This window comes from Pongo pygmaeus, chromosome 9 (genome assembly GCF_028885625.2).
Source record: "Pongo pygmaeus isolate AG05252 chromosome 9, NHGRI_mPonPyg2-v2.0_pri, whole genome shotgun sequence".
NCBI lineage: Eukaryota > Metazoa > Chordata > Mammalia > Primates > Hominidae > Pongo > Pongo pygmaeus.
The window spans coordinates 75905082-75920757 of record NC_072382.2 but is presented as its reverse complement, the minus strand read 5'-3'; the positions used below and the strand labels follow the sequence as shown (position 1 = coordinate 75920757).

Below are 15676 nucleotides of genomic sequence, written 5' to 3'. Positions count from 1 at the left end.
ATCCCTCATGGGAGGAAGAGCATAAGAAAGCCTGCAAATGGATTCCTCCAGACTCTGCCAGTGTCCTTTTCCCTTATGATCCAGATGTGTCCTTATTATATCGAAGAATAAATCTTAGTCATATATGCTGAGTCGCGTGGGTCCTTCTAGCAAATACCTGAACACAGGGGTTGTTTGGGAGACTCTCAATCAAAAACCACGTATAAAGTTTAAAAACAGGTAAAACAATAACCATATATATCGTATAAGAGCTCCCAAGGAGGTAAAAATAAAACTAAAAAATAACCATATATGTCTCCATATATCTGTATATATCTATATATATAATGGACACATATGTATGAAGAAAATGCTTAGGAATAATAAACACCACATTCCAGGTAGTAGTAACTTCTGAAAGTGCAGGAAGTAAGATGTGATTAAGGATACCCAGAGGACTTCAGTTGTATTGGTAATATATATATTTTTGATGGCAGTAGGTTCACAAGTATTCATCTTATTATTCTTTAAGCCTTATTTGTCTGAAATATTTCCTTTATAAAAACCAGGTCACGTCCTGGGGTTCTTTATCAGACTTCTCCAAGTTCACAATCACCAACTCTGTGGATCTCAAATTTTATAGACCCAAAGCTAATACCAAATCTTCCTCAATTCTTTGAGGTAAACTCAGATGGTCTCATCTTATGCCTGAGACAGTGAAGTTAAGCAGCGATTTCTATATTTAGAGGTAGAGAATCCTGGCTCCAATCCTCTCTTCCCACTTCCTAGCTGAGTGATCTTGGCAACTTATTTAACTTCTGTGCCTCAGGTTCCTCATCTGTAAAATGGCCCAACTCCTCATTCATGGCTCAAACAGTTTTCACTTCCCGTATGAGGACCTCCCAGACCTCCATACTAGAACAAATACTCCTTTTCAAGCCTCCATAGCACTTTGCACCTCCTTCTATTGTGTTCAGATTGTCTAAGTGTCTGACACTCTCAGCAGACTGTGAGCAACTAAAGCAAGGGGATCAGGCCTGGCACAGGTGTTAGCAGAGCAGAATTATGTAAGTTTGAAGGAAGAGGGATGCAGAAGGGTATTGAGAAGTAATGCGATCAAGTAAGATGGCACAGGAATATCGGGGAAACTTCCTGTTACAGAAGTTAGGGAGCTTCCAAGATATGGGACAGGCAGGAAGTAGGAGTGGGGCTGTCAAGAATCGTGAAGGGTCTGAGATTTTTATCTTACCTGCAAGCTAACAAGGTAGCCTGTTACTACCTGTAAAAAGGAGTTTGTTACTTACAGCAATAGCGGTAGCCAGAGTAGCAGCATTTGTTCCAGTTCTGAGCCCCAATTCCCATATGATGACACAGAGAGCCAGATGATACCTGCACATGTAATGGAGTGCCTTAAAGGAGAGGAACTTTGAGCTTAGGGAACCTGAATATTCAATAATGGGCAGTGAGCATGTGCGTCCTTTGCTCTGATACCTTCTAAGGTTGTTTACTATACAAACATTCCTGGACAAATAGTCTGGAACAAAGATAGTCAGTGCCTCTCTTCGCAAAATATGCAGAAATGCTAGAGACCCACGAAGAATTGTCTCCCAACGATATGCACCTTTCATTTCTATGCCATCTTGGCTTTTGATGAATTCTCCCATGAGTATGCCGCTCCACCTGTCACTCTAATTAAACTGACAGAAACTGGGACCAGGTCCATTCAAAGCATTTTATTACATTTAATTAAAGATACTATCAACAGAACTCTATGTAACAGGACAAGACCAATCAGTATTGACTTCAGCCATATCCAAGGGCTGTATCCAACAAGGCAGGAAAAAAAATCAGCAATCATAAGCCATCAGGATCTACCTTAGAAAGCCAAGTGACATTCTCAAGTTTCTGTATTGACCCTGTACTCGGTCTGAGACATTAATCCAGTCGCAGTGGGATGTATTAGTGATTGCACTGAATCCACTTTGGCCCACAAAGAGGAAGAGCAATTCTATCACCCATAATCACCCTGGCCAATGAGTTGAGGCTGACTTAAGTGCCATCCAGAGCTGAGGTGGTGTCACTGATGACTGCAGCTAAAGTCAAGAACAAATTCCTTATCAACATTTCCAATAGGATGACTCTCAAGATAGTGATAACTGCCTGCAGTATGCATAAATGAATCAGTTACGCTTCCAGGAAGCTCCTCTGGCAGCTGTTGTTTCCTCAAGAGCTCAGTAGCAGCCTAAGAGGTGCCTGTCTTTTTAAAGGTCACTCTTGGAGTACTCAGGATATTTCACCTTGGTGACTGCAAAGTCCACATAGCTGGTTATAATGGAAAATGGCCCAAGTACTACAGGAGTGACCAAGTTTTCAACTAAACCTGTGCTTTTTTTTCTTTTCCTCTTGCTGTTCTATGTTGTTTCTTTTAGACTACATCTCTCTACACTGCAGTAGTCCCTGAATGGGAGGGAGACTTATAAACTTTCCTAGTTCAATTAAATGTATATTGGTATTAACACACTTTGATGCTAAAGCCATAAAACAGCAGTACATTGAATGTTTAGAAGCTCCATCCACAGGTCATTTTAATTTTCCTTTCCCATGCAATTATCCCCTAATCCAGCCCATGAAAGGCCTTTGTCCTTTCTCTTCTAGAAAACCATGTTGGTCAGGATCCAATTTTCATTACTAAAACTTTCACATCTGTGAATTTTATCCTACTTGTAAGCTAACAGACCCTACCAGTTGAATTCAGGTACTTTTTCTCCTCTATGGGAACCCAAACCAAGCAGTTTAAGACAGGTATGTTGGAGATCACAGCCAAGAAATGATATTTCCACAGCCAGAAGTGTGAGAGGTGGTGGAAGGAGGAGGTGGAAGAGGCTAGCCTGCAGGGGACACCTGTTACTAGGAAGTAATCCCACTTTGACTCCTTGCCCCACAACAGTGTTGCCTCTTTCTTCAAATACCTGTTGGCTCTGACAAGCACCCCCAGGGCTCAGGGCTCCTTTTTTTTTCGCTGCTGTCCTGCATGCTATTGTAGATCTGCCCCATGGTATCTGGCATTTCTGACCACCTCTATGTGCAGATTTCCCTGTCCCCATGGGGCCAAGGAGGATAGTGATTTGGATGCCTATATTGAACAGAGCTGTAAAAGGGGCATTCCTCCCTTCCCCAAAGATGGGGAGCTTTTTTTCCCTTAAAGCTATAGAGAGAGAGGGATCAGAAGTTCTAGAGTAGGTTGATAATACTGTCGAAGGTGACCCACTGGAGAAACTGTTGGGAGAGGCAATCTGCCATGAATGCTGCGTGTTCCTGCATGTATGTTCTTCCTTCATATGAATTTAAGGCCATGACCATTCTTCTTGGGCTGTACCTCAGTGTTCTGTTGGCAGTAAGCTACCTTGAAATGAGCAGGTTTACCTATTGCTCACTGTTAAGTTTTGAGCACTCCACCCCCACCACCAAGCTTGGGGTCTGCATGTGTAGGCATTCATCCAGGCCTACCTTGTGGCACTTTTGGGGGTGTAGGCCATAAGGAGAACGGCTTTGTGTCAGTCAGCAAGGCCATGTATTTACTTTCAATTCAAGCGGCTACCTACTTGGACTCAACAAACAGCTAATGTTTTTAGTTCAAAGTTCTATATCCTTATTGCTGCCATTATTTATTTCATCTTTGGGAAATCATTCATCAGCCATGGCCATACTGCCTTTCAGCTGGAGCCATAAGCTTGCCGCCTCATTGTCAAAACATCCCTTCTGCCTCCTGCCCAGAGACTGAGCAACAACCTAAGTACAATCTGGGCAGCATGTTTCAATCCTACCTCTTGCTCCTTAGCCTCAAAATATTCTCAGGTAGGACTCTTTCTTCAGGTAGGACTTTTCTCAGGACTCTTTCCTCCTCCCTCACTTGGGAATATCTGATTTGCTATCAGATCCCAGGGAATTTCTTTTATCCCCTAATCCAGCCCATGAAAAGCCTTTGTCCTTTCTCTTCTAGAAAACCATGTTGGTCAGGACCCAATTTTCATTACTAAAATTTTCACATCTGTGAATTTTATCCTACTTGTAAGCTAACAAGTTAGCCTGCGATGCTTTCATGGATGTTGCCAGAAGACATAAGATTCCTGGGTCAGAGACAAATAACTTTATTACTTATGGTATAGCCAGCAACATGAGCATGATGTTTGCACCAGCTGCCCATGGCCTACACCCCCCAAAGTGCCACAGGGTAGGCCTAGATGATGACTACATATGCAGACCCCCAAGCTTGTGAGGGGAGGGGTGCTCAAAACTTTCATAGTCAGCAATAGGCAAATTTGCTCATTTCAAGGTAGCTTACTGCTAACAGAACACTGAGGTACAGCCCAAGAAGAATGGTCAGTCTTACATTCACATGAGGAAAGAATATACATGCAGGAACATTCAGGGCTCATGGCAGATTGCCTCTCCCAAGTTTCTCTTTCTCCGGTGGGTCACCTTTGACAGTATTAACCAACTCTGTGGCACTAAGAGCCTGACAACTACTCAATCCTCATCAATTGCTTCCCAGAACAGTTTGTCACAGAGAAATCCCTCTGAAAGGGCTAATGCTCTTTTATAGCAGCCAAGAAAAATGAGACCTTTCCTGTTGTGTCTGCATGGGTCTAAGCCTGGCATGACAGACTGTAGGAGGGGGTTGGCTGTAAGACAGCCCAACAGTTGCCATTCTTCCTTAACAAGCATTATGTACCCTGAATCCCTCTATGCCCAAGTCAATAAACCAAAGTTCTAACAATTCACCTGGTTTCTGCCCACAGGAATAAGGAATTTCCCTTCTTTCAAGCTCATGTAAGTACGTGTCTCTGTGACTGTTATCTGAAAGGAGGAAGAACCTGCTGCCTATAGAGGAAGAATGTTAGTAGCAGCAGTTAAAATGGGGCAGATCTGAGGCTGAATGCCAGATTAGTGAGGAAGTACTTCTTTCTAGAGGAGAGTAAGCAACAACCAGGACATAGTTTCAGCAACTGTCTTTGAATCTGTTCCAGTAACTCTGGAACCACCTCCCCGGTTCCTTATTAACAGACAATGATGTGTATATGTATTTAAAACATTATTCTGAGAAGGGGACCATAGGGTGGGTTGTTAAGAATACTCTATTTAATAACAAAAAAGGCTGTCAGTGGGGACAGGATATATTCTAAAAGTCTAAATTAACGTGCTATTAACAGTTTTCTCTGATGACTTCTACCATGGAGAAAAGGTTTGGGGTGTGGGTGGGGCTAGCCAGGAGTGGATAAGATAGAGTTAGTGAGAGATCGGGCTCTAAGCTGAGGAGGAACTTGGGTCCAGAGAAAAACACAACTTGTGTGTATGCAAAGGGACTTTGCATCTTCTTCCATTCCCCGAAATCGTTCTGAAGCAAAGATTGTTTCTACACATACATAAAAGCATGACAAACATTAAATACACATTAGCAGTTGAAATTTGCAAATAATGAAAAAACATTAGGATCTTTTTCCACTGTCCTCACTGGCCCTCTATTTTCTAGAAAAAAGTCTGTCTGAGGTAAGTGTGAGGAACTGAGAACTTCACTCATGATGATGTGATGGGTGTCAGGGTTTCCTAGTGGCAAGGGTGTTGCAGACCTACTAGAGGGTACAGAGCAGCCCAGCAGCATTCTAGACTGGGCTGAAATGGCCACTCAGTAGATGCATGTGTCAGAAGCTGGCCAGAGGCGCTCTGCAGCTCTACAAAGTGTGCCCATGCTGAGGTTGAGCCTGCAGAGGGTACTTTTTGTTTATGTGATGAGACACTCCTAAAATGCCGCAAGTGCAAAGACAGGGGACCAACTGCAACATGTAGCTGGGCTGATAACCCACTTCTTCAACAAATCTAAACTGCTTCAACTGGTTTCTGGAGTCAGGGAAAAACCTTAAAATAGATCCATGTAGTCCAAGAAGTCTCAAGTGGGGCTTATAGGCAGACATTGGGGATATGGCGCCCAACATTCTTTGTAATCATAAGGGATGTTTTTTATTTCCCAGGGAGTAAGGAGTCTTCATAATCTCAAAAGAATACATTCTCTAAAACTTTTTTTTTAAACAAGAGACTTCACCCTAGAAAAGGAATAGGATGTATTCAAGGTCACAAATTAGAAAAAAGTTGCCAACAACCCAGGTTTCTTGTCTCTCATTTGAGGACCTATTTTCTTCCCCTCTCCTCAATCCATACTCCTTCCTGGAATAGTGAAAAAAACTGGGGAAAAATTATCATCAATAGGGTATTAAAGTAAAAACACTTATACTATGGAATATTATGTAGCTATTAAAAATGAGACTGACCTGTGTGTGTGTATATATATATGGGTTATCACACCAGCTACTTGTTGCAATTGGTCCCCCACCTTTGCACTTGTGGTATTTTAGGACAGTTTCTTTTATATATATGTATGTCAGACTCTTTTTTTTTCTTTTTTGAAATGCAGTTTTGCTCTTGTTGCCCAGGCTGGAGTGCAGGGTGCGATCTCGGCTCACTGCAACCTCCGCCTCCCAGTTCAAGTCATTCTCCTGCCTCAGCCTCCCAAGTAGCTGGGATTATAGGCATCTGCCACCATGCCCAGCCAATTTTTTGTATTTTTAGTAGAGATGTGGTTTCACCATGTTGGCCAAGGTGGTCTCGAACTCCTGACCTCAGGTGATTTACCTGTCTTGGTCTCCCAAAGTGCTAGGATTAAAGGCGTGAGCCACCATGCCTGGCCTCAGACTCATTTTTAATAGCTGCATTATACACACACACAGGGAAAATGCCTAAGATATATTAAGTTTAAAACACAAATTACAGGACATATATCAACACAATTCAATTTCTGTTAAAAAAAAATGTATGTGGAGACACGTTTGCATGTACATGTAAAGAAAAAGGCATACTGGGAGAACTCTAAGGGATCATCATGGAGAGGGTTATTCAGTCTCTATCTGCAAGCCTTGAGACCCTTGTGTCTAACAGTACAGTTGGCCCTCTATATCTACAGATTTAACCAACCATGGATTAAAAATATATTTTAAAAAATAGCAAAAAATATAAATTAAAAAACCAATGCAGTGTAACTATTTACATAGCATTTACATTATATTAGGTATTATAAGTAATCCAGAGGTGATTAAAAGTATATGGGAGGATGTGTGTAGGTTATATGCAAATACTACACCATTTTATATAAGGGACTTCAGCATCCTTGGATTTTGGTATGCTTGAGGATCCTGGAACCAATCTCCCACAAATACCAAGATGACTGTAACTCCTCCATTGTAAAAATACACTTATCCGGTTACATGCTTTCAAAAACTTTAAGAAGCTCACAGAGAATTCCGCAACTTACCCAAGGTTTACAGGAATGAAGAGTAAAGAATCCAAGGCTTTAACTTTCTGTCCAGTGTTGTTCACAATTCCCTACTATGTGATGCTAGATAGGACAACCTTTCCAAGACAAACAGGAAATGTGATAATGGTAATTTCTTACAAACTGAATATAGTGTTAGGTACTAGGCTCAGCCAGAATTGATGTTTTGTAAGGCTGTAGGGAAATATTCCTAAAGGTCAAAGGATCTTGGCAAGCACCCAGGTCTTCTCTGACCATACTGGGAAAATACTGGAAAAGCTGCTGTTTTGTCTCTGCAGGACCACAAACTCTGAAGCCGGACTCCCCATGTTTGAATCCTAGTTCTATCACTAGCTGTGTGACAATTACTTAACTTTTGTATCTCAGTTTCCTCATGTGTAAAATGGGGATAATAACAGCACCTGCCTCTTAGGATTGCTGTGAGCATTATTAACACATGTAAAGTACTTGGAGCATTTCTGGCACAAAATAAGTACAGAATGTTGTTATTATTGTTGTTATCACTGGAAAGCTAAGAGTTCCTCAGCTACAGGTTCTCAGGGGCCTTTGACAGTAAAATAGCCTAAAAATGAAAAAAACCTATAGTAGAAAGATGTTAACACTTGTTTCTCTGTTCTCTCCATCAAAACTATGACTCCATTTTTTTCACATCTTCCTTCCTTTTATTGAAAAAAATTTTAGAAAATGGCAGTTAATAAAAGGCACAAACAAATCAACAGGGATATACTAGTGGAAAACACAATATAAAACTAAAATGCCATTGGCTTCTTTAATTGGTTAAAAGCACAAAATGTAACAGGCAGAAAGTCTGTTTCAAACAAATTAAAAAGCTATGTGTTTTTTAAATTCTCCCCAAATCAGATATATACACACCCACAAAAATAGTGTGTGAAGGAAAGCTGTCATACACAAGAAGTTGTATCCTGAATTCTTCAAGGAAACACATATTGAAATAGGAATTAACAGAGTCAGCAACAGATTAATAATTTTTTAAAATTGAGTCTTAAAATGCTACATGGCCCAAAGCTATACTATATAAAGTACTGCTAGGTACAAAAGAAAAAGTCTGTACAGCTTTTAGCAAAACTGCTTTCCCAGAAAAGCAAATTAAAATAATGCAATCAGCAGATCAAGGAGACTACAGCTAGACATCAGAGCTACAACTTCTCATATCTGTGTCAGAAAATCCTATTTATCCAGAATAGACTAAAATTTCAGGACAAAACAGGGACTTTTTAACATTTCTTACTTTACCCATTTTAAGTTCTTTTTATCTCCCCCACCCCCCAAGCCAGTAATTCAGCAAGATCCAGGAGAAAGAGGGTTACTTTTAGAATTGGCTACTTTATTTTTCTTTCTATGGCGAGACTGTCATGGAGCCTGGATATTTCAGGCTCATATGCATCCATGACCAGTGTCCCACTGTGGTCAAAAAACTTAGCAATGGACTTCGTGAACTCGGCTTCCCGCTGCTGCTTTGTTCTCCCACTGATGAAGGTCAGCTTCAAGGTGTATTTGTCATCAAACCTAAGCATGGGGGCAAAGATAACAAATTAAAAACCAAACACAGAGATTCAACCAGTAACAATACAGCACCAAGTGTTTCCGACGAAAAGGAGTAAGCTGGGCACGGTGATACAGGGAACAAACACATCCTTTAAAAGCAAAAGCAAAAACAAAACCCCAGGGCTCCTAACTTTTCAAGATACTGGTTCTGATTCTTAGGTGTTGACATATCTTTCCTGATTTAATTACTGTGTACCTCCTTTACCTTGTTGTAGACTTTTAAACCATGTGGACCATCTTCTCTCATCTCTGGACTTCGTATTTGCCATGCTAGACAGGTTTTCCTAGCAGACTCTTCTCCCCTATCTCACCTGAGAAGTTCTTATTTGTTAACACTACACTTGGGCATAAACTTTTCTGGGAAAGCCTCCCAATCTGGGTCAGATGTGTTTCCTCTGTCTTCCACGGTACCATCAATCAATATTCAACTCAAATACTGACCTCCTGTCATATGCCAGGCCTAATAATAGGCTCCTATGGTATCAACAAAATTACCTATCTGTTGACATAATGTGTACTATGTTCTTCACTAGACTGGGAGGTTTCTTTTCCCTGTTTCTGGTGCTTGAATCAGGATTGTCTAGGAGATTCTTGAGCAAAGATTTTTGTCTTAATTGTTTCATACTCTTAGCTGGGTTTCTAGTAGGCAATCAAATTTTTATAAATAAATGAAGAACCCTTGATTTCAAGGATGCTCTCCAATCCCAGGGTGCCTAGTCCTTGCACTCTGTAATCAGTCTAGCTCCAGGTTTTACTCTGATCCCAGGCCAGGGATGCCAACTGCTTTACTAAATGAACTCCAGAGATTCCTTAGCTATACTTCAAGGTACCCTGAAGGCCATTACTATGTCCATTCATTCAAGAGGGTTTAATGACACCAGTTACTGGTAGGCTGACATCCCCTACCCTGTTTCCATTTATTAGGACATATTCAGTGGATTGTCAAGCTAGTATTATCTATAAATGAAGCAGTTTCTTGAGGCTCTATTTCTGCATGTTTAAAATGGGAGAACTTCCATCTGCTTTTAGGATTACTGTCATGACTAAAACAGTGCCTATCATTAACTAGTGCTCAAAAGATCACAGCTCCTCAATAATTGTTGGTCTAGGCAGTAACTCCCAACTTGGAGAGCTAGTAGTGAAGTTCCTTTAACTATTGTCAACACCTCGAAAGATTTTCTCAAGTTCTGACCAACTGCTAATTGATATCACAGTAATTTTTAGACTTCTAAGCCCAGTTTTATTGGCAGTTACATGGCTTTGGTGGCAGTCCATGATCTGATGAGTTGTGACCTGATACATTTTAGAAATGTTCATTAATTCAGATATTTATTGAGCCTACCTATATGTGACAGGCAGTTTTAGATGGTAAGGATATACGGCAGTGAACATAATATAAATGTCTGCCTTTTGGGACTTTCATTTTAGTGTGTGTGAGGGAACAGACAGTATAAAAAAATAAGATGTTCTCTTAAATAGATGGGCAGAAAAGCTTTCACTAAGCAGATGTCTGAGCAGAGCCAAGAAAGGTAAGAGAATAAGCTATCTGGAAAAAGAATGTTCCAGGAAAAAGGAACAGCAAGTGCAAAGGCCCTAAGGCAAGAACATGCCTGAAATGTCTTAAGAACAGAAAGGGGCCTAATGTGAACAGAATGAAGTGGGAGAGGATGAGAGCCATAGGAGATGAGGGTATGTTTGCATCGGTGTGTGGAGTGCAGAGCATAGACATGTATGGACTTCCAAGCCATCCTTAGGATTTTGGCGATTTCTCTGAGAGAGTTTTGAGCAAAAGACTGAGTTGATCTGACTTATGTTTCAAAAGGATCACTTTGCTTGCTGTCCTGGGAATAGACTATGGGTGGGGAGAGGGCTGCAGAAGTCCATTAGAACATCATTACAGTAGGCCAGGCGCAGTGGCTCATGCCTATAATCTCAGCACTTTGGGAGGCCAAGGCGGGGAGATCACGAGGTCAGGAGATCCAGACCATCCTGGCTAACATGGTGAAACCCCGTCTCTACTAAAAATACAAAAAATTAACCAGACGTGGTGGCGGGTGCCTGTAGTCCCAGCTATTTGGGAGGCTGAGGCAGGAGAATGGTGTGAACCCAGGAGGCGGAGCTTGCAGCGAGCCGAGATTGCGCCACTGCACTCCAGCCTGGACGAAAGTGTGAGACTCTGTCTCAAAAAAACAAAACAAAAAAAGAACATTATTACAGTAACATATGTGAGAGAGGATGGTAGCAGTGGAGATGGTAAATGGTCAGACAATACATTTAGATGGTGGAGCTAACAGGATTTGCTGACAGACTAAAGAAGGTCTGAGAAAGAAGAGTCAAAATGACTCCAGAGCTCTGTAAGGACAGCACTGCCATTTATTGAAGTGGGAAGAACTGAGGGAAGGGCAGGTTTGGATGAGTGAGAGATGAGTTAGGTTTTGGACATGTTGACTTTGAGATGCCTATTAGGATCCAACATCAAACAGAATGCCCGAATATATTTAGAGTTCAGAGAAGAGGTCAAGGATGAAAATACAAATTTAGAGATCTTCATCATAGAGAAGAGGTTCCAGAACAAGCCCTGGTGGCATTTCAAATGTAAAAAAATGGGAGATGAAGAATCACAAAGGAGACTGAGGAACAAACATTAAGGTAAGAAGAAAATTAGAAGCATGTGGTATCTGAGAAGCCTAGTTAAAAAAAAAAAGTACTACAAAGTAAGGGTAACTAGCTATGTCAAATGCTGCTGACAGGTCAAGTAAAGAAGACAAGAGCAGATCCAGGTGATAGCACAAGAAGAAAAGGAGAGTAGAGAAATGAGGAGACTGTGTGAGGAGCAGAAAGGAAAGAAAACCTTTTTTTTTTTTTTTTCAGTTGGGAGAAATTACAGTATATTTGTATGTCAGAAGGAATGATCCAGCAGAGAGGGAAACATCAAGTAAGAGAGAAGGGATAGAATCCCACAGACCCAAGGGAGGGAAGGCCTTAGATAGATACTTGGAAGTAGGTGAGTAGTGACGGTAGACTCATGATGGCTTCTATCTTCCCAACAACAAAAAACCGAGAGTAAAGATGGAGGAGGAGGCCTAGGAGGTTTGAGGATAGGGAAGATATGAAAGATCCTCCAGGACAGGGAGAGAGTAACTGGACTACAGAAGTGTCATGGAATCTAAGCCAGGTAAGGAGGAAGTGAAGTGGGTTACAGATGCCACTGGGGCAGAAGAAATGCTGTGACAAGAGAACTAGAAGGAAATAAGAGTAACAGGAAGCAATGGTCAGGGTGGGATACTTAAAACTGAAATTATTGAAGGTAATTTGTTCTTATTAAGTGCAAGGTCTACTAGGGTATGTCTATGACAATAAATGTTTAAGGCATGATAGAAAACAGGATAATGGGAAGAAAGGAAGTAAAATTGAGAGGCCAAGTTACCAGAATAACCATCTATGTGAATATGGCAATCACCAAGACTTAAGAAAGGACAAATGTTAGAGTGCCAATGAGCCAGGAATTATCTTCAAAAGAGTAGGTGTGTGTTTAACTGCAAGAAAGAGGCATAGAAGTGGCACAATGTGATGACATGCATTCAAAGGGGGGGTTTTAGGGAAGAGGAGGCATTGGAAGCTGCAAAGGGGAGACCCATCTCTACCTGTAGTACCAGAGTAATGAAGGCTGTGAGAGAAACATCAGCTACCACTTGCAGTCTGCAGTGGAAATATGTCCTCAGGGGTTATGGTTAGGTTTCACTTAGGGTAAGAAAGAGAAGGGAATGTTCATAGAGATAGCTAGGTTATAGCGGACTTTGTGGATGGCTGACAATGACTTGGCTGCAGGCAAAGACTAATTAGGAGGCCAAAGCTGCAGCCCAGCCCAGATGAATGTCAATCATTCACATAACAAAACATGCCACACCAGGCCCTGGGCTGGGTCTGGTTACCAAGGGGTGAGTGAGAAAGTCCCGCCTGGGCTTAGGTTTCTAGTGTATAGTGAATGGTAAAGGAGCTCACACTTTGGAGGAGGGGGCGGGCCCAGGAGGAGACACAGACAGTAAATAATTATAGCTCCATGTGGTAACTAACAGAGGTAAGTATAAATGCTTTTAAGAATAACTAGGATGGGCTGGGCATGGTGGCTCACACCTGTAATCCCACCACTTTGGGAGGCCGAGGCTAGGCGATCACTTGAGGTCAGGAGTTCAAGTCCAGCCTGGCCAACATGGTGAAACCCCATCTCTACAAAAAATACAAAAATTAGCCAGGTGTGGTCGTGGGTCTATAATCCCAGCTACTCAGGAGGCTGAGGCAGGAGAATTGCTTGAACCTGGGTGAGGAAGTTGCAGTGAGCCAAGATCGCATCATTGCGCTCCAGCCTGGGTGACAAGAGTGAAACTCCGTCTCAAAAAAAAAAAAGAATAACTAGGACCACCTAATTTAGACTAAGGCATGTTAAGGAAGACTAAGGTATGTCAGGGAAGGCTTCTTGGAAGTAGGAGTAAGCCAGGTTATGGAAAGATAGCTAAGCCAGAGAGAAGAATATGTTTAAAGGTACGGATTCACTGGGAAACTTGGATAACTTAGCATATTGCAAATTCCATAATATTGCCAGAGTAAGAGAATGTATTTTGAGAGGGGCATAAAAGAAAGCTGGAGATGTCACTAGGGGATGAATGCTGTAATAGTTCATATGCTGAAGGAGTTTAGACTGTATAACGAATGTGCTGGGGAGTGACAAAATCACTTTTTGCGAGAGAGTCACATAGCTTGTGTTGTCTGCACATGGCAACTAGTAGTCTGTGAAACCTTTCATTGCCATTTTCACATCACATGACCTGGCAGTAGGAATAAGACATCAGAATCAGCCACTGTTAAGCTACTAAATCAGTCTGTGAGGTAGGGGAGGGAGAAGACATCAGCAGAAAGCCGGGAACAGAGCAAGAACATTCACACTTCCACTCCACCAACAATATGGCAGTTGGTAAAAATCAGCAGGAATGCGAAAAAAATCAGAACCCTTGTACACTGCTAGTGAGACTGTAAAATAGGGCAGCCACTTTGGACAACAGTCTGGCAGTTCCTCAAACAAAGAGAGTTAGCATACCATACAAGTCTTCTCCTAGGTGTATTACCCAAGAGAAATGAAAACATGTCTACCTAAAAACATGTACACAAATATGTATTGCAACATTATTCATAATAGCCAAAAAGGAGAAACAACCCAAATGTCTATCAACTAACAAATGGATAAACAAAATGGAATATTACTTGACCATAGAAAGGAATGAAGTACTGATACATGCTACAACATGAACGAACCTTGTGTGCAGTATATATAGGAAGTAACTGCACTAAGTGAAAGAACCCAGTTATAAAAGACCACATATTGTATGATTCCATTCATATGAAATGTCCATAAAAGAGAACAGAGAAAGTAGACTGGTGGCTGCCCAGGGCTCGGGGAAGTGGGAGGATAGGGAAGTGATTAGCTAGAGTACAGAGGTTTTTTTTTTTTTGAGGTGATGAAAATGCTCTAAAATTGACTGTGATAATGGTTGCAAATATCTGTAAATACTACTAGATACTTTTGAACTGTACACTTTAAATGGGTGAACTGTATGTATGGTAGGTGAATTATATAAAAATTCTTAAAAAATACAAGTCAGAATAAAAATAATGAAATTATAATGCTGCTAGGTTTTAGAATTCTGCAACTCTGCTTCAGTGGCGTGGTAGAGGATGCAGATTATGATGGCTGAGGCCAAAGGGCAGCTAGAAGCCCTGTCAGGAGATAAGCAAGAACTCAGCTGCAACAACAGAATGAAGGTCTGCTTCCCTTTCTCATAGGTGCCTCTACAAGTTGGCAATGAGACCGTCTGTATGGCACAGATGCTACACTTAACTTCATATATAAATAACTGTACTTATAATTTGTGGGGCTATTATGCACTAGTTAAGTATAATAGGTTTTTAAGATAGTGACTACGAGTATGAATTCTGGCTTCAAACTTGGGCTGGAATTCCTGCTCTACCACTTTTGGGCTATATGATACTGGAAGAGTTGATTTAACCTTTGGGCCTGTATTCTTATCTATAAAATGAGTGTTCTAAAACTTAATGAGATAATGCATTTAGCAGAATACCCAACATACAGTAAATGTTCAATAAACATTTGCTATTATTATAAATTGGTATTTCATCTTCCCAGAAACTCTAGGCATCATTTTTGGCCCCACTAAACCTCAGATAATTTATATGATTTACCCAAAGTTATACAGCTAGAAAGAAACTGAACTGGAAGATGAACCTAGTTCTTGGTACCTACAAAACACATGTGTGTCAGCTGCACAGTTATACCTAACACTGGTCAGAAACAGCCTCTAGATTGTGCTTTTTTTGAGTTGCCCAGTGCACTGCTCCAGATATTCTTGATTGAATTCGTGGAGAGAAGACAGGATCATAGAAGACACAGAAGCTAATGGAGTTCTTCAAAGATAATTGATCTCACATCTTTGGCCTTTATAGTTTTGTACGCTTAATTGTCTCTGTTAACTGGCCACAGGAAAAACTACCTTCTCCCACAGTTTATCCTCAGAGCATTTCTGTGATAATGCAATCTCAGAACTACAGGGCTAGGACAAACCTTCTAGATCATCCATACTCCTTTCTTCATTTTATATGACTAGCCCTATGATCCACATAGAGTAGGCACATAATAAGTCTTCTGTTGATAATGACAACACACCAGGGCAAATCCAACAC

At 41.2% G+C, this 15676-nt stretch overlaps 1 protein-coding gene across 1 annotated transcript in view; it reads right to left on the bottom strand.

Annotated features, from left to right (window-relative positions):
• Positions 1–7999: 7999 nt before the first annotated feature.
• The window catches only part of SPCS2 (signal peptidase complex subunit 2), a 28196-nt gene continuing 20519 nt past the window's right edge, over positions 8000–15676 (bottom strand). The window contains exon 5 of the mRNA XM_054441769.2: positions 8000–8887. Coding sequence (XP_054297744.1) covers positions 8701–8887 — 187 coding nt within the window. The 3' untranslated portion in view covers positions 8000–8700. The remainder of the gene's footprint in view (positions 8888–15676) is intronic.